The 25,037-nt window shown below is 49.7% G+C and overlaps 1 protein-coding gene across 1 annotated transcript in view; it reads right to left on the bottom strand.

Moving 5' to 3' along the window:
* LOC105860090 (FERM and PDZ domain-containing protein 2) overlaps positions 1-22,076 on the bottom strand; it is a 94,043-nt gene extending 71,967 nt beyond the window's left edge. Inside the window, exons 1-9 of the mRNA XM_076009668.1 lie at positions 22,043-22,076; positions 15,936-16,089; positions 10,457-10,554; positions 9,948-10,073; positions 8,793-8,950; positions 5,236-5,301; positions 3,081-3,272; positions 1,587-1,719; positions 852-939 (exon numbers count right to left, since the gene is read on the bottom strand). Coding sequence (XP_075865783.1) covers positions 852-939; positions 1,587-1,719; positions 3,081-3,272; positions 5,236-5,301; positions 8,793-8,950; positions 9,948-10,073; positions 10,457-10,554; positions 15,936-16,089; positions 22,043-22,076 — 1,049 coding nt within the window. The remainder of the gene's footprint in view (positions 1-851; positions 940-1,586; positions 1,720-3,080; positions 3,273-5,235; positions 5,302-8,792; positions 8,951-9,947; positions 10,074-10,456; positions 10,555-15,935; positions 16,090-22,042) is intronic.
* Positions 22,077-25,037: the final 2,961 nt, after the last annotated feature.

Raw genomic sequence — 25,037 nt, 5'->3', positions numbered from 1 at the left:
AAATACCCAAGGTCCCGGTGCAGGAAGATGTGGGCCCGTGTAGGTTTTGATCCAATTTAAGCGCAATATGTTAGACAATCGCAAAAACAACCCCAGTTCTTCTCCCTGGCCCACGCCCTCTGCAATGAGACTCTGCACCCTCCTCCCGGGAGAGGGGTCCACTGCCCCGCCCCTTGACTGCGGGCTGGCCTCAGGCTGGGTTAGCCAATAGGAAGAGCTGGAAACGTGGAGGGCCAGTTCTGAAGGCGCTGTGCACTTCTCTCTGTCTGTCTGTCTGTCTGTCTGTTTTCTCTCCTCTGCCCCTGTCGTGAGAACACCCCAGGCTGGCCAGCTCGTGGAGGGCAGCCAGGGCTCCCCAGATGGCAGGCAGCCAGAAGGCCCAGGCGCGAGGCCGCCGCCGGGCTGCGGGTAATTGCAGCTTCACAGAGGCTCCCAGCAGAGTCAGAGGACCTCCCGGCTGAGCACAGCCTGAACCCCAGCCCCAGAAGCACAAGCTAAATAAATAATTGTTGCTTTTAGCCACTGCATTTTTTGGCTCTATCACGCAGTGTGGTGTGGCACTAGACAATTGCAACAACACCCAGGCATGTCGTTCCGCCCCTGGGCCGGCCCGTGGCTCCCGGAGGAGACAGGTGCCCCAACAGCACGGTTGCCACCAGGTCCACCCCGCTTGGGTTTCCTATCTGCTTAAACGTGACTTCTTCATCTGCTACTGCAGCAGGGTTGGCATTTTCTGAGAGCATTTTCTGGAGGCGTCTCCTCAATAATCAATCAGCAAAGAAGCAGGGTGTGGCAGCCCCACACCCACACCCACACCGACGTCACAGCACCCTGGACACCTTGCTGCTTACCAGGTAGCAAAGCGGCTGCAGCGGCTGTGTGCCGAGGCGCTCGAATGGGGCTCCAGGGAGCTCTCGGGCTCTGTGCTTCTTTCTGAAACTGACCAAACAGCGTGGTGTAGGGCATGGATGGAGACCAAGAGCACAACTTTCCTGAATTAGGCAGCCCATAGTGTTGGTGGCATCATGACTTACTAGCTGTGTGACCTTGGCAAAATTACTTAACCTCTCTGAGTCTGCTTCCTCATGCAGAAAATGGAGGTGGAAGTAACAGAGGGTTGGGGGCAGGGCTACAAGGGAAGATAAAACCTGATGGCAAAGAACCCCTTGTTTTAGGGATAACAAACAATAACATTAATTTCTTTTTTAAAAAGTTCAGATTTAGTTGAAAAGTAGAAAACATTGAAAGATTTGAAAATTAAAAGCTTTTCTTTTAGCAAATCTAGAACAATAACAAAAAAGACTAATTGAAGGAAGCTTTTTCTTTTTTGTTGTTTGTTTTAATTTGTTTTTATCAACTTGGACAGTTAAAACTCAATTTTTAAGAAGTTGACATTGGATATGAATGACCCTGTTAAGCTGTGTCCCCAGTGAGACTTCCCTGGGGGCCCAGACCGGTCCTAAGCTCAGTCCTTCTCTGCAGGGCCTTCCTGGAAGGGTGGTGCTGGCATGGGCTTGCTCTGCCCTCACAGCGGGACGGGTGGCCACGCAGGGCAGGGAGCGACGGTGCCTGCAGCACACACCCACCTCTGCACGGGCGCGCCCACGCCGGCGCCCACGCCGCGGGGCTGGCACTGCTGGCCTGCTGCAGCCTCTTCCTGAGCAGGCAGCTTCTGTTCTGCTGCATGGAGGAGCTTTCTTCCACAACTCTTCTCTCCACCTGAGGGTCAAGTGCATCACACATCCGCACCCCAAGGTCAGGAGGGCATGCAAACCGGCTGTTAGTGTGCCATCGCCTGCCTTACACAGCGAGAGCTTAAGGGTGCGTTCTCCAGCACCCAGAACGTGCTCGGGACGCACGCCCCCGCGCAGCCCCTCTCCCATAGCTGTGCGCTCACCACGCCTGTGCCTTCGCTCCTGCGCCTCCGCCGGCTACAGCCTCCCCAGAAGCTCCTCTGTGCCTGCAAGACCCAGAGCTGTGTCCTCTCTATTTTTATTCCTCTCCACCTCTGCCCTCTGCTCACCGGCCCTCCCACGCACCCTTCGCCTGGCTCTGTTGCACCACGCCGCGTTAAGTCCACCTCCTCGCCCACCTCCCCAGCATCGCAGCGCGCTCTCCCAGCACGGCCCCGTGAACGCTGAACACGGCATGAAGTCTGCTTTGCAGGCTCCTGACCCGAGGGCCGCAGGGCAGCACAGTGTCTGCCCAGGGACGGCGACACACCAATCAGTGGGTGGCAGACTCTACTATCTTTTGAATAAATATACTCTGCTTCTCCCACCAAATCCTCTGGCTCAGCTAATAGAGCTACGTGTTCACATGCCAAGAGAGAAGGGGTCCAGGAAGACTAGGGTGGGGTTCTCTGACTGTTGGCAGCACCCCCCAGCTCTCCCCTCATCCCCATCCACACGGCCCCCGTCACTCCTCGTCCAGCTGTCCCTGGACGAGTGCAGCCAGCTGGCTGGTCCCCAGCCTCTCCTCCTCTGGTCCCTCAAACGCGAGCCGCTTACATTTTGTGCCACGGCACCTCGCTGCCCGCCCTGCCCCAGCCTGCCTGGCCTTGAGAGGGACTGACTCTGAGCTGGCCTGCTGCACCAGGGCGGCTGAGCTGTCTCCAGTGAGACCCTCCTTGCTCAGCCTGCCCCCCGGAGCACGTCCCTAGTGAGTGCCTGGCACAGCACAGGACTCCGTCTCTGGGCCAGCTCAGAGGAACCTGGCCTAAGCTGAGAGCCCCCCGTGCCCCTTGCTGGCACCGGGGGGAGTGCGCAGGGCAGCGAGCAGCACAGGGCCCCTTCGCGGGGACGAGAGGGGGCGGTGAGGAGAGGCGGCCAGGGACCGTGAGAGTGAGGTCAGGGAAGCTCCCGTGCAAGGCCTGGAGTTGGATTTCGATAGAGCTGAGTCTTGGGTCATGAACCAAGAGGCTCCTGTTTTGCACCAAGAGGCCCCTGCAAAGCCCTCGAGGGTCTTGGCCGTGTCAGGCACTTTTATTTCATTTCAGTTAATCATAATTTAGCTAATTTAAATGTCAATAGCCACGTGGCTAGCGGCTACCTGGCTGGACTGTGCAGTCCCACACTGACCTCGGAGATGGTGCCCAGCACCAGGCCAACCAGCCGTCGGACGTGGAGGCCGGCAGGGGCTGGGTACACAGCCACTTCTTTCTCACGAGCCCGACAAGCTTCCAGAACCGAGTGCAGCGGCCGCCGCCTGCGAGGCAGGTCTTCGCACATGGCCAGCAGCAGGGAGAGCAGGGGCTCGCGCAGCTGCAAGGGCTGGAGCGGGCGGGAGAGGAGCGTGAGCGGCCAGGGCTGCCGCCGCCCAGCCCGGCACCGGGTCGGGGCCACGGAGGCGAGGGAAACGGATGCTCCTGTCTTCCCGAGAACAGATGACTGGTGCTTCTGGAACGTTTTAGGACAGACACAAGACTCATCGCTGAGGCCACAAAATGCAGGGCAATGGTCTCTGCATTGGTGGTGTGTCATTTGCTGCTTTCTAATCCTTCACCCCAGACCTGTGCTTGGAATGCCGATGGGAAATGAGTGGATTTGCACCTGTGCCAAGCATGCCGGAGCAAACCAGAGGTCAGCCTGTCATGCACATTCCCCTGGGCAGCCTGGCATTGTCTCCTGCTGTTTAGGTGGGTCTCCCTGGCCTCTGCCCCAGAAGGTGAGCTCCAGGAACACACGGCCTGTGGAGCTCGCAGCAGCGAGCACAAGTGCTCAGTCACTGCTGGCTGAACTTTCTGCCGCATGCACACATCGAGCGGAAGAAAAAAGAGGCATCTTATAAGCACTTCCTTCGTGCATTTAAACGGTGATGATTGCGTGGGGCAGGCCTCAAGTCCAGACTCGCAGTGGGCCTTTCCCACACTCAGCCCACACAGGATCGCCGCCCAGGTAGGCTGCACCACCTTTTCTTGGCAAGGAGCGTCAGCTTTGAATGCTGCCTCCGCATGTGGCCGGCCACGGAGTCCTGCGTCCACAGCACGCTGGGGCCTCTTATGTTCCTGGGACTGCACAGCTACTCCAGATACAGTCCCTGCCTTCAAGTAGATCACAGTCTGATAGAAAGGCGATCACTTGAAGGGGCAAAGACCATATAGTATGCACAAGACGTGGCAATAACACAGGGCAAGGGGCCTTGCCCACCCTGTGTGGGGAGGGGGACCTGGGGATGGAACTTGGACTAACTCTCAAAGAGCACTCTGGAGTCACCGGGGTGGTGGGGAGAGGTGCGGTGCAGGAGCAGTGTGTGCAAAGGCACAAGGTGCACGCGAGCTGGCCCATGCCCGGAGGGAAGGGCTGTGGGCAGGACAGAGGCCCAGGGCACAACAACAATGCAGGGCCCTTGTTCAAAGTGATCCAGGACCCCATGACAGTGGTAGCAGAGCATCAAAGCACTGGACCCTGCGCCACAGCACGGGCCACACACCAATGACCACAAGCCCAGTCCTGGCTCCAGGTGTGTCTTGCTGAGAAGAAGGAATGTGATCCCGTGGGTAGTGAGGAGCTGCCAAAGATTCATGTGAGGAGGGCCATGAGCAGGTCTCTGTTTTAGAAAGAGCACCCAGGAGGCACCAGGATATTGGCTAGGAGAGGGCAGGTGTGAGTAGGAGGGAAGGCAGGAAGCAGGCTGAGCAGGTCAGCTGGGCAGGGTCTCCAGGGCGTGCTCTTGTGTCACCAGTTTCTAAGGAACTCTTATAGTGTCAGAAGAAAATTTACACAAACACATGCACACATATCCTATAGTCAAAAATTTGTAAAATGCTATGATAAACAAAGTTTAAAAGTTTTGGCCAGGCTTGGTGGCTCATGCCTGTAATCCCAGTGCTTTGGGAAGCCAAGGTGGGAGGATCACTTGAAGCCAGAAGTTCAAGAGCAGCCTGGGCAATATAGTAAGACACCATCTCTACAACAAATGTTTTTAAATTATGTGGGTGTGGTGGCACCTGTGTGTAGTCCCAGCTACTAAGGAGGCTGCAGCAGGAGGATTGCTTGAGCCCAGGAGTTAAAAGTTACAGTGAGCTCTGATCCCTGTAATGTTGTGTTGAGTAGGATTCTGAGGTTACTTCCATACTAGCAGTAAGTTCTGTAATCAGTTTACAATACCTGCCTAGGACCCAGGAGGGAGCATTTGCAATAGGTGCTCAATAGATGTGGCCCCTGCCCAGGAGAAAAGCACTAAATGAACTCAAAGACATAGCCTGGCAAGACTTGGAGCATGTTGTTTACAGACCTGGTTTGGCGGAACATGAAACCCTGCTGCCCAGTAGAGGGTCATTCCTAAAGAATAGACGTGCATCTGCCAAGAGAAAAGCACAGGATTAGGTTTCCATCATCTTTGTTATTCCACGGTCCCGCAAGCAAAAGACAAGTCAATTTCCACGTATGCAGACATTGTTGTCTGGCTAGCCCAACACCATCTGCGACTCCCTTACTTTTGCTCCCTCCTACTCTAGAGGCTAGAAAGCCAGAAATTTGCTTTCTAGCAGAAAACATGACACCCAATTTTGGTGAAATATGTAAGAGAAATTTGTTATGCTTCTGAGAAAGCTTTTGCTTTACTGACTAAAAGAACACATGTGACTGGTCCTACCCTTCCCCCTTGTTCCTGCCTTGAACACTGATATGATTGATACATGGAGTCACAGCAGCCATCCTGTGACCATGAGGCAACAGGCATAAGGACAAAAAGCCAGCAGCTGAGGAGGGTAGAGTGGAGACATCTACCCTGGATCCTGGACGACATTACCCAGCTGCTGGCCAGCCCCTCGGCCTGCGTGTAAGTAACTAGTAAGTGTCCCTGTGGTTCTGGCCGCTATATTTTAGGCTTTCTGTTTCTTATAGCCAAAGGCAATTATTTCTACGTGACATATTACGGTTCTGCCTGATTAAAAAGCATCGTAGTGTCAGGAAGCAACATGATGTAATGGGAAGAGCACTGTCTGACTTCTCTGAGCCTCAGTTTCCTCACTTTAAAATGAATATCCTGAGTCAGTTCTCAGAAGGATCAAGTAAAAAGTACCTGGAGATGGTGACAATGATTATTATTATTGTTAACTGTTCTTACCAGACCTAGAGCACCTGCAATATACCTTGCCTTGTTCTAAGGTAAAGTATATTGCCTTAGTTTATACTTACATAAACGAATATAGTTCCCACAACATTCCTATGATGCAGGTATTTTCATTGTCCCCATTCTACAGAGGAGAAAACCAATGCAAGGACAAGCCAGGACCCCTGGAACCAGCGCCCTGCCCCGAGCTCCTTGGCTCTGCTGCCTCTGGGCCACACTTGCCCCCATAAACGTCAGGCCGTTGTTGCTGTGGAGCTTCCATCATAACTGACAAGGCACATCCCCATGCGGCACTTGTCCCCAGGAAACGACCTTGGGACTTCGGAAGGGCAACGCTGGAGTGAGGGACACGGCACGCAGCCCACCAGGCTAACGCAGGTGGTTTGGCTTTCACATCTCCAGGTCCAGACGTGTGCTCAGCGCCGCCTTTGCCAATTAATTAACTTTCATCTTTGTTTGAAATTGTACCCCTAAGCCAGTCCTCACCCCTCAGACGACTGCGCCTAGACACGATGCAGGCAAGCTCACGAACGGCAGTCCGCGTCCAGGGAAGGGACGCTGCGAGCAGGTGCGGGAGCAGCAGGCCGAGCCGCCAGAGGCCCTCTCCACACCTGAAAACTCATCTGCATTTCAAGGGTTTTGTCAAAACGTGTCCTGAGGAAGCCTGGGCCATGGTGACAACAGGCTTCGTTCTAAATCCTAAATCCAGCCCACTAGCAGATGCTGTCTCCCAAGGAGTGGTAGGAAAGAGCACCTGTTTGGCTGGCGATGTCCGCCATGAACATGGGACAGGTAATGGCAGCACAGGTGACTTGTAGTTAGAGACCTGCTTCCACCTGACCTGCACCTGGGATGATGCCAAGCAGTGGGGGAGATTTCACAGTGCACTGGTTAGAGCAGGATGTTGGCTCTAGGAGATGGGTCAGGGTGCACCCTCCCGACCTCAGAACGAAGCCCAGGGCTGGGGGAGGACTCCGAGCACAGCTGTGTCGTGGGACCACTCTCCTGCTTGCCTGCTCCTCACGGGGGAGTGCTGAGAGCACGCAAGATCTGGCTTAGCAAGTCCTTTAGAAAGCAAAGCCTGAGGCAAGGATTAAGTGTTGGCCCTTCCTTAAGGAGCTGCAAGCCCAGAGCTATGAGAATAAGGAGAAAAGGGGAAGGGAGGCATGGGCAGATGTGACCGGCATGCTGGCCACCCTCTTGCTACAAGCCACAGAGCACAGCAGGAAACGCAGCAGACAGGGCTCCCTAGCACTCAGCTCTTTTCTGGAAGGTTTGCAAGCCCTGCGCATCTCAAAGCCTCCTTATCCAAAGAGAGGAGAGGGAAAATTTATTCTCTTAGTTCCCTCCCAACTCTCATTTACCACTGGTTAAGTTTTACCCCATAGGAAACTACTCTCTGCATTTTCAGGTTGCATTAGCATGCCTCTGTAGCAGTCACACAGAAAGCCAGACGCCAGAGCTCAAGATGCGGCATCTCAGCTGAGTCCGGAGGTGGGAGGCAACTTGCTATAGGTGGAGCCAAGAGACCCAAACAGATCCTAGAGGCACCTAAGTCTGTGTCCAACCCAGGAGTCCAGTGATTCACCCCTGGGCCCCTCGCAGTGCAGGAGAGGGTTCAAGGGACTGGCTGCAGGGTGGCTGCCAAAGGGGTGGGGTTTGGTTGTTGGAGCAGGAACCACTGCAGCCAGGACTCTCATGCTTACACCATCACGATCTGTGGAGACATGTGGACCCAGACGAACCAAACCTGGAAGCCACTAAGGCCCCATTCTCTGCTTCTCAGATCCCGAAGGAAAAGCAGCCCCAGTTCCAGGAAGCCTCATGAGAGGAGTGACATTTCTAGATCTGTGCTTTCCCAGAAAGGTCAGGAAGAAGGAACAGAACACCTTGATTAAACAGCCACCGTGCCCCACCTTGTGCCATGGGCCTGCCTTGAGTCATTCTCTCCTTTGAACTTTCTCTTTTGAAAACTGGAAATAATGTTTATGCTGGAACCTTTTGCTATTCGTAAGTAAAACATGCCCACTGCAGGAAAACCAAAGACGTCCACTGATGTTGCCATGCAGACATGATCACTGCAGACACTGGGGCACGTATTTTTAGGGCTTCCTCTCTCTTTCTCTTTCATTCTGTCTATGCAGACTCAGTCCACGCTGCGTGTGCATACACTGAGTTTCTTTTCAAGTCATTAAGCAAGTTCCTACAACCTCATTTTAATACTACCTGCCCTATGTCCACTCTCACTGACCATTTACCTTATTTCCAATTTGTCACTAATGTCAACAATACAACAACAATCAGCATTGTTGTAACTAAATCTTTACTCATGGCTTAGGACAAATTCCTAGTAGAGGACTTTTGGGGTCATTTTTAAGGTTTTGCTCCATGCTGTCAATGGTACCAATATACCAAACCATTTACCCACAGCTTTTTGACACTTCTTTTAGAATATTGATAATACCTGATCAATTAAGTCACATTTACCCCACTTCACAGATGTAGAAATTGGGGCTCAGGGAAGTGGACTTGCCTTCATCCGAGGGCTAGAAGTTGCTGGCAAGAAAGCCTGGGAGTGAAATTCTCTCAGCCTGTTTCACTGTGGTGTTGGGGCCCAGGCTCTGCAGAGCTGAGCTGGGCACGGGGGGTGCCACTGCCCAGACAGGCCCTTCCCAGGGGACAGCACACGGGAGCTGGAGGGATGCTGTGCACCTTACCTGGGACACATCCCACTGCTCATCATCATGCTGTCCCCGTAGCAGTTCAGGGGCCTTGAAAGGAGCGGCCTCTATGTGGGAAACGTGGCCTTGGAAAGAAAGGCTCCCAGCTGCAGAAAGCAGGGCTGACCATGGGCAGACCACATAGTCGCAGGAATCTGAAACCAAGCCAGGGATAGGGTGTAGAGATGGGGCCACTGTGCGGAGGGCCAGCCATACAGCTGTGTCTGGCAGGTGCCCAGGAGCCCCGGGGCCATCCTTCGCTCTGGCGCCTTAGGTATCCCTCCCGGACAGAGGGCGACGCGCAGCGCCCCCGGGAGAGGGCACGGGAGAGACAGCCGAGGCCGGCCCACGGCGGGCGCTCTGCACCCGACACGTCCGGACCCGAGGTCCCTCCCGCCTTCCAGGCCTGGCCTGGCTCCAGCCCTGCCCACACCAGCTCCCAGAGGAGGGCGGCTCCCCCGAGCCGGCCTACACCTCCCCATGTGACCCGCCCCCGCCCTCCGTGTGCTCCCACCCGGTCGCTGGTGCGGGTCGCCTGCTGGTGCCAGTCGCCTGTCGCCTGGGCCTGCGTGCTCCTGGGCTGCCAGCCGGCTCCTGTGGTTCTGAACGCACCCGGGAGGGGCTTCCCTTCAAAGTTTGTACCTGCCCTCAGCCCTGGGGACTGTGTAGTTTCCTTACACCTTACTCTTCTGTTATATCGCAGTTAATAATTCTTATGTTAATATCAACCTCCCCTGTTGAGAGCACAGCCTGGGTCTGCCTTCTACCGCACAGCTGGTGCCGGCCTGTGGACAGAGTGCGGTGTCCTGGGAGCCTGCCCTGCCTCCCGTCTCTGGCTGTGCCCAGAGATGGCACAGGTGTTGGTGGAGGCCCACGGAGCTGCAGCTGGTCCCCCCAGACGCCTCCCAGGTTCCATGCCTGGAAACGCGGCAATCCCAGGCAGAAGCAAGGCCTTCCTTTCAACTCTGCCACACGGCATGGGTCCAAGAGACAGGCCAGCCCTCCCAGTGCAGCCCCGTGGGGGGGTGCCGCTCACCGGCGTTCTGATACCACGGACTCATCACAGAGCAACCAGCAGCAGCCAGAAATGTGTTTGTTTGGGAAGCTTCACAGACAACTCCCCAAGACAGAACTGCCCCGCGCACCCCTCACCATTGTGAAGGTCTTCCATGATCTGCTCCGCAGCCAGGAGCAGGAGGGACCAGATTTCCTCTTCAGACAGAGCTTCGCCCCTGACCTGCAGGGTGCTGGCCAGTGTCACAGAGGCTGGGCTCATGCCTGCAAGAAAACCCACACGTGTGACAGAGCCCCTGCAATGTCCAGGAACACATCTGGGCCAGTATTTTCCACTCCGGCCCAGCCAGGTATGGTGCAGCCACTCATCACGGTGTGTAGACACCATGTTTTCATCACCTGTGTCCCCAGGTTTGGGCACAGGCACAGGCACACAGAGAAGTTAAATAAACATTCATCGGAGGGTGGCCAGGCTGTCTGATTGGCTCTCAGTGAATGAGCAAGCTAATTGATTAATTACTTAATCAAATGAATGGACAGATGAACCGTGAGAAGGGAGCCCAAGAGCCGGGCGTGGGCTGCTGCAGAGAGCTGCCTGCGCCTGGCGCTGCGCTGCCCGCTCCCTCTGCCTGGGAATGCACGCTCACCACTTTTGCCTCCAATATGTGATTCGAGACTTGTGCCCCTGGCCGCCACATGCAGAGCTGGGGCCGATGCCAGCACCAGCGCTTTCTCCAGCACCTGCCTAGAGGAAGGACGGAAAGGGGCAGGCTCCCAGCAAAGCTGGAGGAGGGCGAAGAGGGCTGGTCTCCTCTTCCCTTTCTTCTGAGAAGCCTTTAAACCAAATCTGACATTTATATATCTATCTCCCTGACAAAGCTGCCAGCCACTCATTTCCAGAGCCCCAGGTGCTGGTGGCGAGGGGCGCTAGCTTTCCTAATCCGTTTGCATCCTCACTGACCTCTCCCTAGAGCTCCAGCGAGGCGGTGCGCAGCGCTGGGGCCGGGTGGGGAGCACGCAGACACCCATCCCCAGCAGCCTGCTAATCCGCCACTCGCCAGCTGCTCTTCCACAGGCTGCTCTTCCACCAGCCCCTGCAGCCCGGGGGCAGAGGCAGGCGCAGGAGAGAGAGCCCTGCTCTGCCAGCTCTCTCTGGCCGGGCAGGGACCTCCCAGGAAGCTTGACCTGAGAGCTGTTGTTTATCACAAGGAGTGTGTGGAGAAGGGACTACTGCTTCCATTTTCAGGTAGGAAAGCAGTCCAAGGTGGCCAGGTAAAGTGATGGAGTAGAAGCGGAAGTCTAGGCCCTCTCTTTCTCTTTTATTTTGTTTTCTATTTTTTTTCTTTTCTTTCCTTTTTTCTCCTTTTTTATTCTTCATTGTTTTATAAACTGGTTGAGACTTACGGACAAGGCAGTCCCACTCTGCCACATTTTTCTAACTTTCTATAACCACAGTTAAAGGTGACATTAAAGAAGAAGGGGAGTGGGGCACTGAGACTATGATAGACAGAAAATCTCTAAATCCCAAAATAAAGTATTGAATGGGTGGATTTTTTCTGATCTCCTTAAGACTAGAAAGAAAAAGGCGTTAAACTCTTGTGGGCAGCCGTGGCAGGTTGAGACCGTCATTTCCACACGGTGATTCCGTGGAGGGAGGAAAGCTCTCCAACAAATAGTGCCGGGTCCCTTATGGAAAAACCAGATATGGGCCTAATCTTTACACCTTATATTAAAATTAGTTCAAACTTTACACTTTATATTAAAATTAGTTCAAATTTATCATTAAATCATAGATTTAATGTAGAAAACATTAAATATAAAACTATAAACATAAAACTATAAACTTTTAGGGAAAAAATAGGAGAAAATATCTAGGATTCATCACAAGAAGAATCCCCAGTAAGGTAAACAGCCCACTTCTCATCAGACGCCGCCGTGGGGGCCGGAAGGCAGTCAGATGACGTATTCTAGGAGGGGGGGTGTCAACCAGGAATTCTGTACACAACAAAGCAATCCTTCAACATTAAAAGAGAAATTAAGACATATCCAAATAAAAGCTGAGAATCTGTTGCTAGCAGACCTCCCTCCCAGGGACACTAGCAGGAGTCCTTCAGGCGGAAATGAAGAGACACTAGACAACAACTCAAATCCACATGGAGAAAGGACAAGACTAGTGAACGTAATGACATAGGCAAACATAAAAGACAATAAAGTGTTTTTGGATTGGAACCTTTTTTTTCTCCTCTTTGACTCAAAAGAAAAAGGGGCATCTAATATCTAGAAAACCACATAACTAATTAGGTTGACCAATCAAACACTCCTCTTGCCAGTAAAAACTAACAGTTACTTGAGGCTTGAAGTTTCCATTCTTGTTATTGGAAGTGTCAGGGTCACAGCCTCCACGCCAAACGCCCGTCTCAGGTGTCAGTGACAGCAAACTACTCATCAACCTTTCCATTAAAAATCTGCCCTGCTTGTTCCAGTGCACAGGATGGGCCTCTGCAGAGAGAACTGGGTGTGTTCACTTTTCTGTACCAGCTCCCTGTCTGGCCCCCGAATCCCAGCTGAATGTGAGCCCCTGCCCAGCGAGGGCAGCTGGTGCCGGGAGAGCGCAGACGCCGGGCAACCCGCAGAGCTCCGAACGTCCCTGGCAGGCCCCCGCAGCCCTCACGCCAGCGCCCTTTGGAAAGGGCCTTGATGGAGAGAGGACCACTGGGGGACACCCCAGGGACTCTGCTTCAGCCCCACAGCCCTCAAGAACCACCTGGACTCACAGTTAACATTGTTATCTCTGCGTGCCATCCTGAATGCCATTTCAAACTGACTCTAATAACAACATAAGCAACACGTCCATAGAGTCTACCATGTGCCAGGCCCTGTTTGTGTTACATGTATTAACTCATGTAAGCCTCATGTCAGCCTTCTGAAATATGGCTGTCATCCATGCCCACTCCACAGATGAGGAAACTGAGGGACAGAGAGGTCAAGCGACTTGGCCAGTGTCACACAGCTGGGTCGTGGGTTTATCCTCCGGGTCTCTGAGGCAGTGTGCTTCCTGGCCACGGCACTCTAGCTGTGGAAAGGACGTGAAGTGCTTCGGGGAGACTGTGATCGCGGCTGTGAAACAGTTGTCAGCCTTGCGCCGGCGCACCATGATGCCTCTGGGCGTCTCTCCAAGTCTCTCTAGACACCCTGGGCGGCGCACTGCTGCATCGTGGGCTTAAAAGTGGATCATCATGGATAAAAGGGGTGCCGGGATCCCACCACAGTTAAGCCGGTCCAGCAGACAGTGAGGACGCTCTGGGGAAGTGTCCAGCCAGTGGGCGCTCCTGTGGGGCCTCCACTGCCCCACCCTCATCACTCATGCGTCTTCTCAGTCCTCATCCACGGACTGACCCTGTGTGCTGACTCCCTGTTCTGAAGGCTTCCGTGGTCATCTCGTGGCCTACAAGTCTCCTTTGCCACACCAGGCCCCATTTGCCCATCCAGGAGCTTCCGTGGACTCCCCCGTGAGCTCCCAGGCTGGGGGCCTCCTGTCTGCCAGCACTCGCTTCTGTTGGCCTCCAGCCTTCAGAGACCTCGGCCTGGCCTGGCGAGGGCTGGAGTCTCCTCCCCCACATTGATCTTTAGTGTTCTACTTGGGCCTCCCTCTCCCGTGGGCCATGGGACAGCAGCCCAAGTTCACCTGTGAGGCTGCCCAACACCCTTGCTTCAGCCAGTCCTATATTTAACAAGTGTCATCAAGGACCTAGTATATTTCAAGCTCTGCACTTGAGTAGAACGATGAGCAGCATAACATCCCAACACATGAGGGTCAGGACAGGGCAGAGGGAAAAGGACAGTGTACAGGGGTAAGCAAATAAAACAATCCCATAGAATGGTAGGCTGCAAAGGAAAAGCAGGACAAGGTAATGCACTACAGTATGCCTTTGGTGCGGGGCACACTTTAGCTGAGCAGTCAGGTAAGGTGTGTCGGGGAGGTGACATCGAAGCTGAGATTTGTAGGCTGAGAAGATGCCAGCTATAGGACAAACTCTCCATGCATAGGGAAGAGCAGGCACGAAATCTCAGGGCTTGGCAGATTCTGAGAGCAGAGAGAAGCCCGGCGAGACTGAACAGGATGAGGGAGATGACGGAGATGTGTGGAGGTGAGGGCATCGCTGGACAGCTACGCGTCGGCCATCTGGGGGCCCTCTCAGGTCAAGGAAAGGAGTTTGCATTTTTGTCTGGAAGCATTAGGAAACTTGCCTAGCTGCTGCTTGCAGAGCACATGCAACCCATGCTGTGCAAAGCCAGGCTTTGTGACACGGTCCTCCAGCTGAGCATTAACTAGAGGGAAGTAACTGTGCCTGAGGGCCAGCAGTCTAGCACCTTAGCGCACCTGCACTCACCAGTCCTGTGAGTGGGGATGGTCTTAATCAGGCCAAGGCTCACATCTGCCCACCCACCCTCAGGAAGAGCGCTTGTGCCCAAGTCCCCCGTAAAGCTGCCAAGAGCAGCTGCTAGGCCAGGCCACCTACCCGAAGGTGCCTTCTTAAGGATCTCTGTTACTCATAACCATACATTGACAGTGTGGTGGCTTTTGAACTGTAAGATTTTGGTCACATTCCAGTGTTTTGTCCCCGTTCACCTCCCCTCCCCTGCCCTTCACCAAGGCACTCTCGGGGACCTCTGGTCTTATCCTATGGCCAGTTAGCAGGATTGACAGCTCTCTGGAATGCCCTGGGAGATACCCCTGTCTTGGGACAGAGCTTGGGCCAAGGTCTCTGGGGTCTCTAAGGTCCTTCTTGGTTCTGGAGTTCAAAGTGCCACTGCCCAGGAAGACAGGCAGGGAACCAAGGGAAGCAGAGGGGACGTGAGCAGGGCAGGGACAAAGCTCACATTCCTGGTCTCATGGGGACAGGCATTTGGGAAACTAACCTCCCTTGAAATACTCCTTGTTTCCTCAAACCTCTGGTTCCCCCTGAGGTCCTCAGTATTGGTATTCTTTCTCCCTTTCACTGTCCCTGGAGGGTCATCCCTCAGGATTCTGTCTCAGGCTTGTTTCTTGTGGCTTGTATAACAAACTTGGTGGCTTAAAACAACAGAAATTTATTCTCTCGCATTTCCAGAGACCAGCCATCCAAAATCTGTTTCACAGGGCTGAATCAGTGTGTCAGCAGGACCTCGCTGCCCCAGAGGCTCTAAGGGAGAATCCATCCTGTCCTGCTTCCGGTTTCTGCCAGCTGCCAGCAGCCCTTGGCTTGTAGCCGCACCACTCCACTATCTGCCTCCACAGCCATGTCACCTTCTCCTTTTCTGTCTGTCTTAGATCCCCCCGCCCCCGTTATAAAGACACCTGTGATTATAGTTAAGGCCCACCTTAACTGCATCTGCAGAGCCTTCTTTGCCATACAAGATAGCACTCACAGGTCCCGCGAGTGAGGATCTGGGTATCCTTTGTTTCCGAGGGGCATTACTCAGCCTACCACAGACTCTTTTTCTTTCAACCTACTCTACCTGTTGTCTGAGAAAGACGTGAGCTTTGGGAGGTTGAATCCTCAGCTCCCAGACCTTGGGCACAGGGCACATGCCTAACCTCTCTGAGCCTGTTTTATCATCCGGGCAACAGGGCCAATAGTAGCAGCCTCCCCATGGGACCCTGTTATAGTGCTCAGCATATGAAAGGCGGCGAGCACATCTCATTGCCGTCTCTTTCCATCTCTGCTCCAACCATCCAGAGAGGGATTTTAAGCATGAGAGCAGCGTCCAACTATGTGACTTTTAAGATGTGGTGTTAATTGTTTCCATCTGTCTGCCAGGATTGAGGGGCTATAAACATCCCATTTTCAACCTTAGCGAAATGCCTCAAATGTCTCAATGTCCCCCAGATAGACGCGCAATGGGATTTGGGGTATCCAAGGAATCAAAGCTCTCAGAATGGTCCTTTCCTCCCTCCTCCCTTTGGTCCTGTGTCTGTCTTCTTTCCCCCTCCCTTTGGACATCCATTAAAAACCACCTGCCCACATCAGACCAAATGTTTGAGCAAAACTTGCCAGAGCAAACTGCATCTTTCCTCCAAGGAGGAGAATACTGTCCTGCCTCATCTGGGCACGTTTAAAGAGCTAAAGGCATCAGAGCTCTTACCTTCCAGAACTCTCCACAGTGAGCTCCTCGGGACCTGTCTTGCAGGCGGATGCCTGAAATTGCACCACCATTCCTTGTCCACACACCTCCTCTGCTCCATTGTCCAACCCCACCCCTGATTTGAACAGTGACTGCAGCACTGATGTAGTATAACCTTGAACAAGGACACTCCCAACATCTCATTTACCCCATCCGTCAAAGGGAGATGATACTTCCTGCCTTAAGAGATGGATGTGAGAAACAGAACATTAGGTTTAGTGGGAGAAAGGCAACCAGCAGATGCCCCGCCTTTCCTCAGCACCCCAAGGTGGGCTCTCCCACTTGCAGAGGGGAGAGGGACACCGGCACAGAGAATTATTTGCAAGTGTTCAGAGCATTCTAGAGTAGTGTTTCTCTCATCTTCAATCTTTTACATACTATTTTCCTGGTATTTGCCACATGCCTAGTTCACTTGGACAATTAAAGCAAGTTTTTGCTCTGTGAGAGGATGGCATCAATCAAGAGGACCGTTCCGCTTTGGAGAATCCACTGCACATCCTGCTTGCAGACCGCCTGCCAGGCCCTGCTGCCCTGACCCTGCAACGGCAGCTCCCACTGGGTTTCTGGGTTTCTGCCCTGCCAGCCCATCCTGCAAAGACTTCCTGGCAGCCGGGCATGCTTGTAAACCCAGCCACCAGGCAGGTTGAGGCAGGAGGAGCACTTGAGCCCAGGAGACTAACCTGGGCAAAATAGTGAGATCTTATCTCACTATTATAAATAAATATTTAAAAAATAAAACTTCCAGGCTGTCAGTCCACCCCTCCCCAAAATAACCCCCCAATTTTTTATTTAAATGTATTTATTTTTAAAGGAATCCATATATCATTATAGTAAATGGAAAATTTGTATCATCGGACATAAATAGAAGATAATTATAACCATTTTATAAATGTTGCTGCCAGATAATATTGCCTACCAAAGCTCTGAACCTGGGGTCTGATCTTTCATTATGAAAGGATCAATTAGTTTGAGAAATATGAAAAGTCTACTTCTAAGCAGATTTTCTTGTTGTAATCTAAAAAAATTGAAGTAAAATGTCCAAAACATAATTCAATGTTGTTAGTGCAGTTTATATTCCACCTGGGTCCCACAGTCCTACCTGTCCTGTAGGAAGCACCATTTCATCCTTTTTTAAGGCTTCAGGGCCCATTATCATGTAATCTGTCCTCAATATGAACTAATTGAATCCTAACCAATTATACTTCATGGTAATGACTGCTAAGTAGAGTACCCTTTCACAGTTCACAGAGTTTTCATAAACTTCTATGATTCCCACAAAAACCCTTTAAAATAAGAAAGACAAACATGGTCTCCACTTCCAGATGAGGAAACTGAAAATTTAATTGACTTAAGGTCACAAAAGTCACATGGCCATAAGGGCCACTGAAGTTTCTACAAGAGGGGAGGATGTGGCTGTGAGCTAATTAATTATAGACTAATTAAAGCTTCATGTTTTTAATTGGTATTCAATTTATTTAAGTTATGAATTTAAAAAGCAACTTTGTCTTGAGCCTTTAAATTCAGCTTTAAAGTATTATGATCCATTAATCCAGTGATTTATGTATTAAAAAAACATTTTACATGATAGTTGATTTATGTTTAATTTATTCATAATATATTTGTCAGGGTATTCTCCAGAGAAACAGAACCATGTATGTATGTGCGTGTGTGCATATATATGTGTGTGTACATATATAATTTTTTTTAATTTTTTTTATTTTTTTATTTATTTATTTTTATTTCGGCATATTATGGGGGTACAGATTTTAAGGTTTCAATAAATGCCCTTCCCCCCCACCCCCCACAAGTCTGAGTTTCCAGCATATAATTTTTGTTGTTGTTGTTGTTGTTTTCTTATCTTAAGAAGAAGGTCACAGCCCAGGGGAACAAACTCACTGAAAGACTGACACCTAATCCCAGGATTATAGAACATACCCCGCCCTCACACCACCACAGCAGTATGACTCCTGTGTAATAACAGAGAATGGCAGCTGGAAAACCAACAAGACCAGATTCTGTTTAAGAGGGAATTTCTACGGAAGCCGAAAGACAATAGGGGAGATAAAAACAAGAATAATAGAACAATTTTAAGTCTCAGAAACCTTCTGTCTCAGTCAGGTACTCCGGAGACAGAACTAGTAGGAGAGACAGACAGAGAAAGAGAGGGTTTATTATAAGGAATTGGTTCATGGATTACGAAGGATGAGAAGACTCACAAATTGCTGTCCACCGGCTGCAGACATAGGAAACTCAGTGTACATAATTCAGTCCAAGTCTGAAGGCCTGAGAACCAGGGGAGCCAATGATGTTGGAGACTGCAAGACCTTTCTGTCAGTAATTAACAGGTCCAGCAGGCAGAAAATGAGTAAAGATGTAGTTAAACTAAACACACTGTCAATCAACTGGACCTAATTGACATCTATAGACTATTTTATCCAACAACAGCAGAATACACATTCTTCTCAGGCTCACATGGAACATTCACTGAGATATATGGGTCATAAAACCCACTATAACAAATTTAAAGTACAGAAATCACACAAAGTATGCTCTCAGTGGAATTAAACTATAATTCAATAACAAAGTTAGCCAGAAAATCCTCAACTGTTTAGAGATTAAACAACACACTTCTAGATAGCACAGGGGTCAAAGAAGAAATCTCAAGTAAAAATAAAAAATATTTTTAAGTAAATGAAAATAAAAGTATGAGCTACCAAAATTTGTGAGATGCAGTGAAAGAAGTGCTCATGTAGGAACTTACTTATAACATTGAATAAATATATTGGAAAAGAAGAAAGATCAAAAATTAATAATTTAACCTTGCACCTTAGGAAACTACAGAAGAAGAGTAAATTTAAATCTAAATAAAGAAAACAAATAATAAAAATTAGGCCAGAAATCAATGAAATTGAAAACAGAAAAATAACACAGAAAATTGACAACACTAAAAGGAGCTTCTTTGATAATCTCAATTAAGTTGATAGCCAAAATAACCAAGAAAAAAGGAGAGAAAGAACAAATAACAAAATCGCACATGAAAGAAAGGCTATCATTACTAATTCCATGGACATTAAAAGATAATAAAGAAATATTATGAGCAATTCTATGCCCACAAATTTAATGACTTAAATGAAATGAACCAATTCCTTGAAAGACACAATCTACAATAACTCACAAAAAGAGAAATAGATAATCTAAGTAGGCCTATATCTGCTAAATAAATTGAATAGATAATGGCCTTCTGAAACATAAAGCATCAAGCCTAAATGGCTTCACTGAAGTCTACCAAACATTTAGAGATGACACCAATTCTCTACAATATTTTCCAGAAAATATAAACAGAGGGAACACTTTCTAACTCATTCTATGAAACCAGAATTACTTCAGTACCAAAACCAGATAAAGATATTACAAGTAAGTGAAACTAAAGATCAATTTTTCATGAACAAGGATGCAAAACTCTTCAACAAAATATTAGCAAATCAAATCCAACAATGTATAACATAATATTATACCATGGCTAAGTAAAATTTAATCCAAGTATGCAAGGCTGGTTCAACATTCCAAAACTATTAATGTAACCCACCACTTCCAAAGTCTATAGAAAAAAATCATATGATTAAATTAATTGATGCAGAAAAAGCATTTGATAAAATCCAACACCTATACATACAAACTCTCAGCTAACCAGAAATAGAGAGGAACTTCCTCAACTTCATTTTTAAAAAATTATTAAAAAATCTACACCAATATCTTATGTAGATAAGAAACTGGATACATTCTTGCTAAGCTCAGGAACAAGACAAGGGTGTCCTCCTCCCCATTCCTACTCAACATTGTATGGGAAGTTATAGCTAATGTAATAAGACAAGAAAAGGAAATAAATGGTATATGGATTGGAAAGGAAGAAATAAAATTGTCTCTGTTCAGAAATGACATGATGGTCTTTGTAGAAAATCCCAAATAATTAACAAAAAACCTTCTGGAACTAATAGGTGATTACAGAAACATTGTAGGATACAAAATTAATATACAAAAGTCAATTGCTTTTATTTTAATTAATATCAATGTTAGCAATGACAATTGGAATTTGAAATTATAAACATAATATCAATTATTATATTAGCACCAAATATTATGAAGGATTTAGGAATAAATCTAACAAAATATGTGCAGGATTCTTATAAGGAAAACCACAAAATTCTGATGAAAGAAATTTTTTTAAAATCAGAATGAAGGAAGAGTGATTCCATGTTCATGGATAGAAAGACTCAATGTTGTTAATATGTCATTTCTTCCCAACTTTATCCATAGATTTAATACAATGCCAATCAGACATTAATTTTCTGATATCAACAATTGATTCTAAAGTTTAAATGAAAAAGAAAAGAAAAAAACAGACAACATAATACTGAAGAAGAAAAACAAAGTTGTAGGACTGACACTATCCAACTTCAAGAGTTACTATAAAGTACATTTATCAAGAGAGTGTGACGTTGGTGAAAGAATACACAAATAGATTAAAGGAACAGAATTGAGAGCCCAAAAATAGACCCAAGCATATATAGTTAACTGATCTTTGACAAAGAAATGAAGGCATTGAATTGAGATAGTCTTTTCAACAAATGGTCAGCAAGAGCGAGTGGAGAGCCAAGACTTTACCCCAACCAGCTGTAATGAGGCACCCCTCTCCCCACAGGGTCATGCTAGAGGAGGCCAAGTGGGGAGCGAGACCCTCATTCCCAGCTGATGGTGGCTTTCCCCCCCATCCACAGAGTCAGTAGTGGCCACATTGATGCCTGGACCTGCATCTTCACCAGATAATGACAATGTGCTCCTTGGCCCCCAACTGGGATGGTGTCAGGGGACTTTTCCACCATACAGTAGTAGCAGGGCACCCCTGAAGTGTCATGTGAGGAGCAGTAATGAGGTACCCCTGACTCTCCCAGCAAGGGTGACATCAGCAGAGGACTCATGGAGAACCAGAGCACTCACCCCTGAGCAGCTGCCCTTGAGGTGTCAATAGAGACTGAGTGGGGAATCCAGACTTCCACTGTCACCTGAAAGCAATGAGTCAGAGCCCCCGTCCTGCCAACACAGTGCCAGGGAGCATCTGCTAAAAATGAAGATCTACGTAAGGACCAGAGTCTCATAACATAATACCCACACATTTACGATTCATTGTATTACTCATTGTGTCAAGAGCCAGAAAAATCTTCACATGAGGGAAAAAAGGACAACAGAAGCCAACCCCAAGATGACACAGATAGATGTTAGAATTACCTGTCAAGGAGTTTTTGTGAGCAACTACAAACACAACTAAAATAAGTTTAAAAATAGTCTCAGGGAGGAAATATAAAGAACCAAATGGAAATTTTAGAACTGAAAAATATAATAACCAACATTAAACACTCAGTGGGTGGGCTCAGTGGCAGAATGAGAAGACTAAGGAGAGACTCAGTGGATTGAGGAGAGAACCACCAAGTTGAGTAACAGATAGCAAAAGACTTTTTCTGCATCAAAGGACACTATCAAGAAAGTGAAAATACAACCCATAGAATGGCAGAAAATGTTTGCAAATCATCTTTCTGTTAAGGGTCTAGTGTTGGGGACTGACCTTATACTTTCCCGGTTTAAGAATTAAATTTAGTGAGTAATGTACGTGCTCTGCCCAGAGCATTTGAAAGTAATTTGTTCTGGACAGGGTCCTTGTGACAAACAAGGTTGCTGCCTAGAGGCATAACAAAGGACCTGAGTTTCTTCAAGTAAGCAAGAGCTGCCCAGCCCCACGGCAGGGGGGGTCTGGAGGCCACATGATAAACACATTGCTCCTAGGATTGCTGCTTAGCCCCATAAGATGGCTGGTTAGTCAATGACCAGTCCAGACCAAGGGATGTCCACCCCTCCCATAGAGTTTACTCAGAGAACACAACTGACAAAGGTGCAGGCTCAGAGGCACTTGCCATGGCGTATTTGTAAGGATGGATACATGCAATGCCAGACGGTGGTGGTCCTCAGGGTTCTTGCTGCCCTGGCTCTTCCCAAATCTTTCCGCACTCTAAGCTTACCGCCTTTCAACCCGTCACCCACTTCCACAGCCATGTCTCGAGCTCAGGCTCCTCTTCTGAGCTCCTGCTTGGTGTCCCCACCAGCCTTCTAGACACCCCTGGGATGCTCAGCACTGAACCCATCTGCCCTCCGACTCTTCCTCCTCCACCATCCCATCCACATAAATGACATCACCAACCATCTGGCCACCCAAGCCAAGCCTTCAGGCTCATTTTTGTCCCTTTCTGTCCCTCAGCTCCTCATCCCTCTAATCACCACATCTAAAATCCATGTGTTTCTCTCAGGCCCTGCAGCCACTGGCCTGGGCTCAGCCACCAGCACCCTCCCCTGCGTGGCCACTATACGTTCTCCCAAATGGTTCCCCAGCCCAGTCTTGCTGTTACCCAACCCATTCTCTGTCCTACAGAGTCCTGTTCCTCAAACACAAATCTGTGTTCCTCTTCCATGTCAAAACCTTCAGTGGCTTTGTATCTTCTGGATCAGTTCAGACTCTGGGCAGGATTTACAGGCCCTCTGGCCCCTCCTCCACACTCAGCTCCAGCCACCTCTCCTGCCCTGTGGCCTTTTCCCGTGCCTTAGATGTGCCACCTGCCCCACCTCCTGTCCTTCCCGGGCGGGTGGAGACACACCCACCTGGAGCTGAGTGACTAAGTAAATCAATGAGTGAGGAAGTCAGGAGCTACGCATGCTCTGTGGGCCAGCACCATGCACAAATGGCACTGAAACAGGAAATAAATGAAGTTCTGATCTGGGACTTTTTTCAAATGTCCAGTGCATTTCCTACCCAGCCAGACACTAGTTGGCACCCTTAATCTATGGGAGGGTAAGTTCTGACAGATGAATCCTGACATCTGCCACTTGACTGGCACCAGCCCACCAAGAATGGGTCCTTCCACACCACCCTACACGTTCCTTCTGTTGTCCTCCGCTGCCTACTCCATTCCCACCATGCTGGGCTATTAGAGCTCAAGCAAATACAGGAATAGGGAGGCCTGTGGCTGAGACAAGAAAACAAAACAAAAAAACAACCAACCAAAAAAAGGGAGCACATTAACATTAGAGCTGCCAGTGACCAAGAGCAAAGAGAAGACCAGCCTGGGAGCAGGAGTTAGCCAGACAGTTTAAGAAGAGACCCCCAGGAGGAAAGCAGCTTCCAATACTGATATCCCAAGGTCAATAAAACCCAGGAAATAGGAGCAGCAAAGTGCAATGGCTACAAGAGCAGGCTCTAGGGGCAGAGCTGGACTGACCCGCCTCACCTTGGGCAAGTTGTTTATTCTCTTTACCCATCTGTCCCTTAGTTACTGTGTCTGACACATGGCAGTTTCTCCATAAAATGCTGTCTATTCATATTATTAATGTAGAGGATATGGTGAGGGCAGGGGACAGGGCAGAGACAAACTTGTGAAACTAGGGCTTGAGAGTAGGAATGACTTCACCATTGGGGCTATAGGCAGCCTTGTCCTAGGCTGCACACCCCAGTCCTTGCTACTCAGAGTGTGGTCCCTTGGAGCAGACACAATGGTGTCACCTGGGAGCTTGCTAGAAATGCAGACCCAGGCCCTGCCCAGGCTTCCTGCATTTTAATAAGAGCATCAGGTGATTCATCTGCACGTGACCAGTTAGAGATGGCACTACCCTCAGTCCCATTGGCTTTTTGGGAAGTACCAGTTACATTCAGGCAATGGCTGTAGTTGGAATTTGGAGGTAGAATTTGGAGGTAGAATTGCTGTGTTAAGTAACCTAGACCCCTAACTGGGGCTGGTCAATGGTCACTGGACTTGGGTAACTGCTCCCTTAGATCATAGGGGAGGAACTTGGTGGAAGACTTATCAGGGTAAGCTGGGCACGGTGGCTCACACCTGTAATCCTAGCTCTCTAAGAGGCCGAGGTGGGCGGATTGCTCAAGGTCAGGAGTTTGAAACCAGCCTGGGCAAGAGTGAGACCCCGTCTCTACTATAAATACAAAGAAATTAATTGGCCAACTAATATACATAGAAAAAATTAGCCGGGCATGGTGGCGCATGCCTGTAGTCCCAGCTACTCAGGAGGCTGAGGCAGGTGGATTGCTTGAGCCCAGGAGTTTGAGGTTGCTGTGAGCTAGCCTGACGCCACGGCACTCACTCCAGCCTGGACAACAAAGTGAGACTCTGTCTCAAAAAAAAAAAAAAAAAAAAAGACTTATCAGGGGATGAACTAAGCCCATAAACCAGGACCTGCTGCCTAACAGGTGGGCTTGTGTGGCACTGAGCACCAGGAGCCTGAGTGAAAGGGCACTTCAGAAGGGCAGAATATGCAGTGGAGGGGTGACCACCAAGGCTTGAGAAAGGAGGACTAAGGGGGAGAACTGGTCCTCAGGGCTATTCCCACGCCAGCTGTGTGCCTGGCCCACACCTTCCTGCCCCACCAAGATCACCCCCTTGGCTCAGTGGGACCCTCTGAGCAGGTCCCCTCTTCCTCTGTAGCCTCAAGTGCAAGGAGTATGACTGATGGAACAGCAGCCCAGGCAAGGGGAGTCCAGGGCGTCTCTCTAGGAGGGTTTGTGTCACTTTCCAGATACCCCTTTAGGGTATCTGGAAACACACGTGTAGGCAGCTGCGGTATGTTCGGTTTATAAAAGGGCAAAGTACACATTACGTTAAAAATGAAAGGATTCATGCAGAGTAACTTAGCCAGAATGAATCCCACTGGACTGGATACTCCAACTCATCCAAGCGACATTCACTGAGCACCAATGTGCCAGGCCCGGAGGTCCAGGTGCTGGGAATTCACAGACTAGGCCTCCTGGCTAGGGTGTGAGCCCTGCCCACAGGAGTCTGAACAAGTCCAGGCTTCCCTTCAAGCCCACAGATGGCCCGTTTCCTTCTTTGTTCTGCATTTTCTGGTGTTCTTTTCAAGGAGTCCAACGTTTTAGTGAGTGACATCTTTGTCCCTAGAGAGAAGCGAGTATTCTTCCTAATTCCTCCGTGTCCCTTCGCCCATCCCCACTAACCC

This window comes from Microcebus murinus, chromosome 14 (genome assembly GCF_040939455.1).
Source record: "Microcebus murinus isolate Inina chromosome 14, M.murinus_Inina_mat1.0, whole genome shotgun sequence".
NCBI classification, from domain to species: Eukaryota; Metazoa; Chordata; class Mammalia; order Primates; family Cheirogaleidae; genus Microcebus; species Microcebus murinus.
Note: the sequence above shows the minus strand (reverse complement) of the source record. Positions and strands in the feature narration are given on the sequence as shown.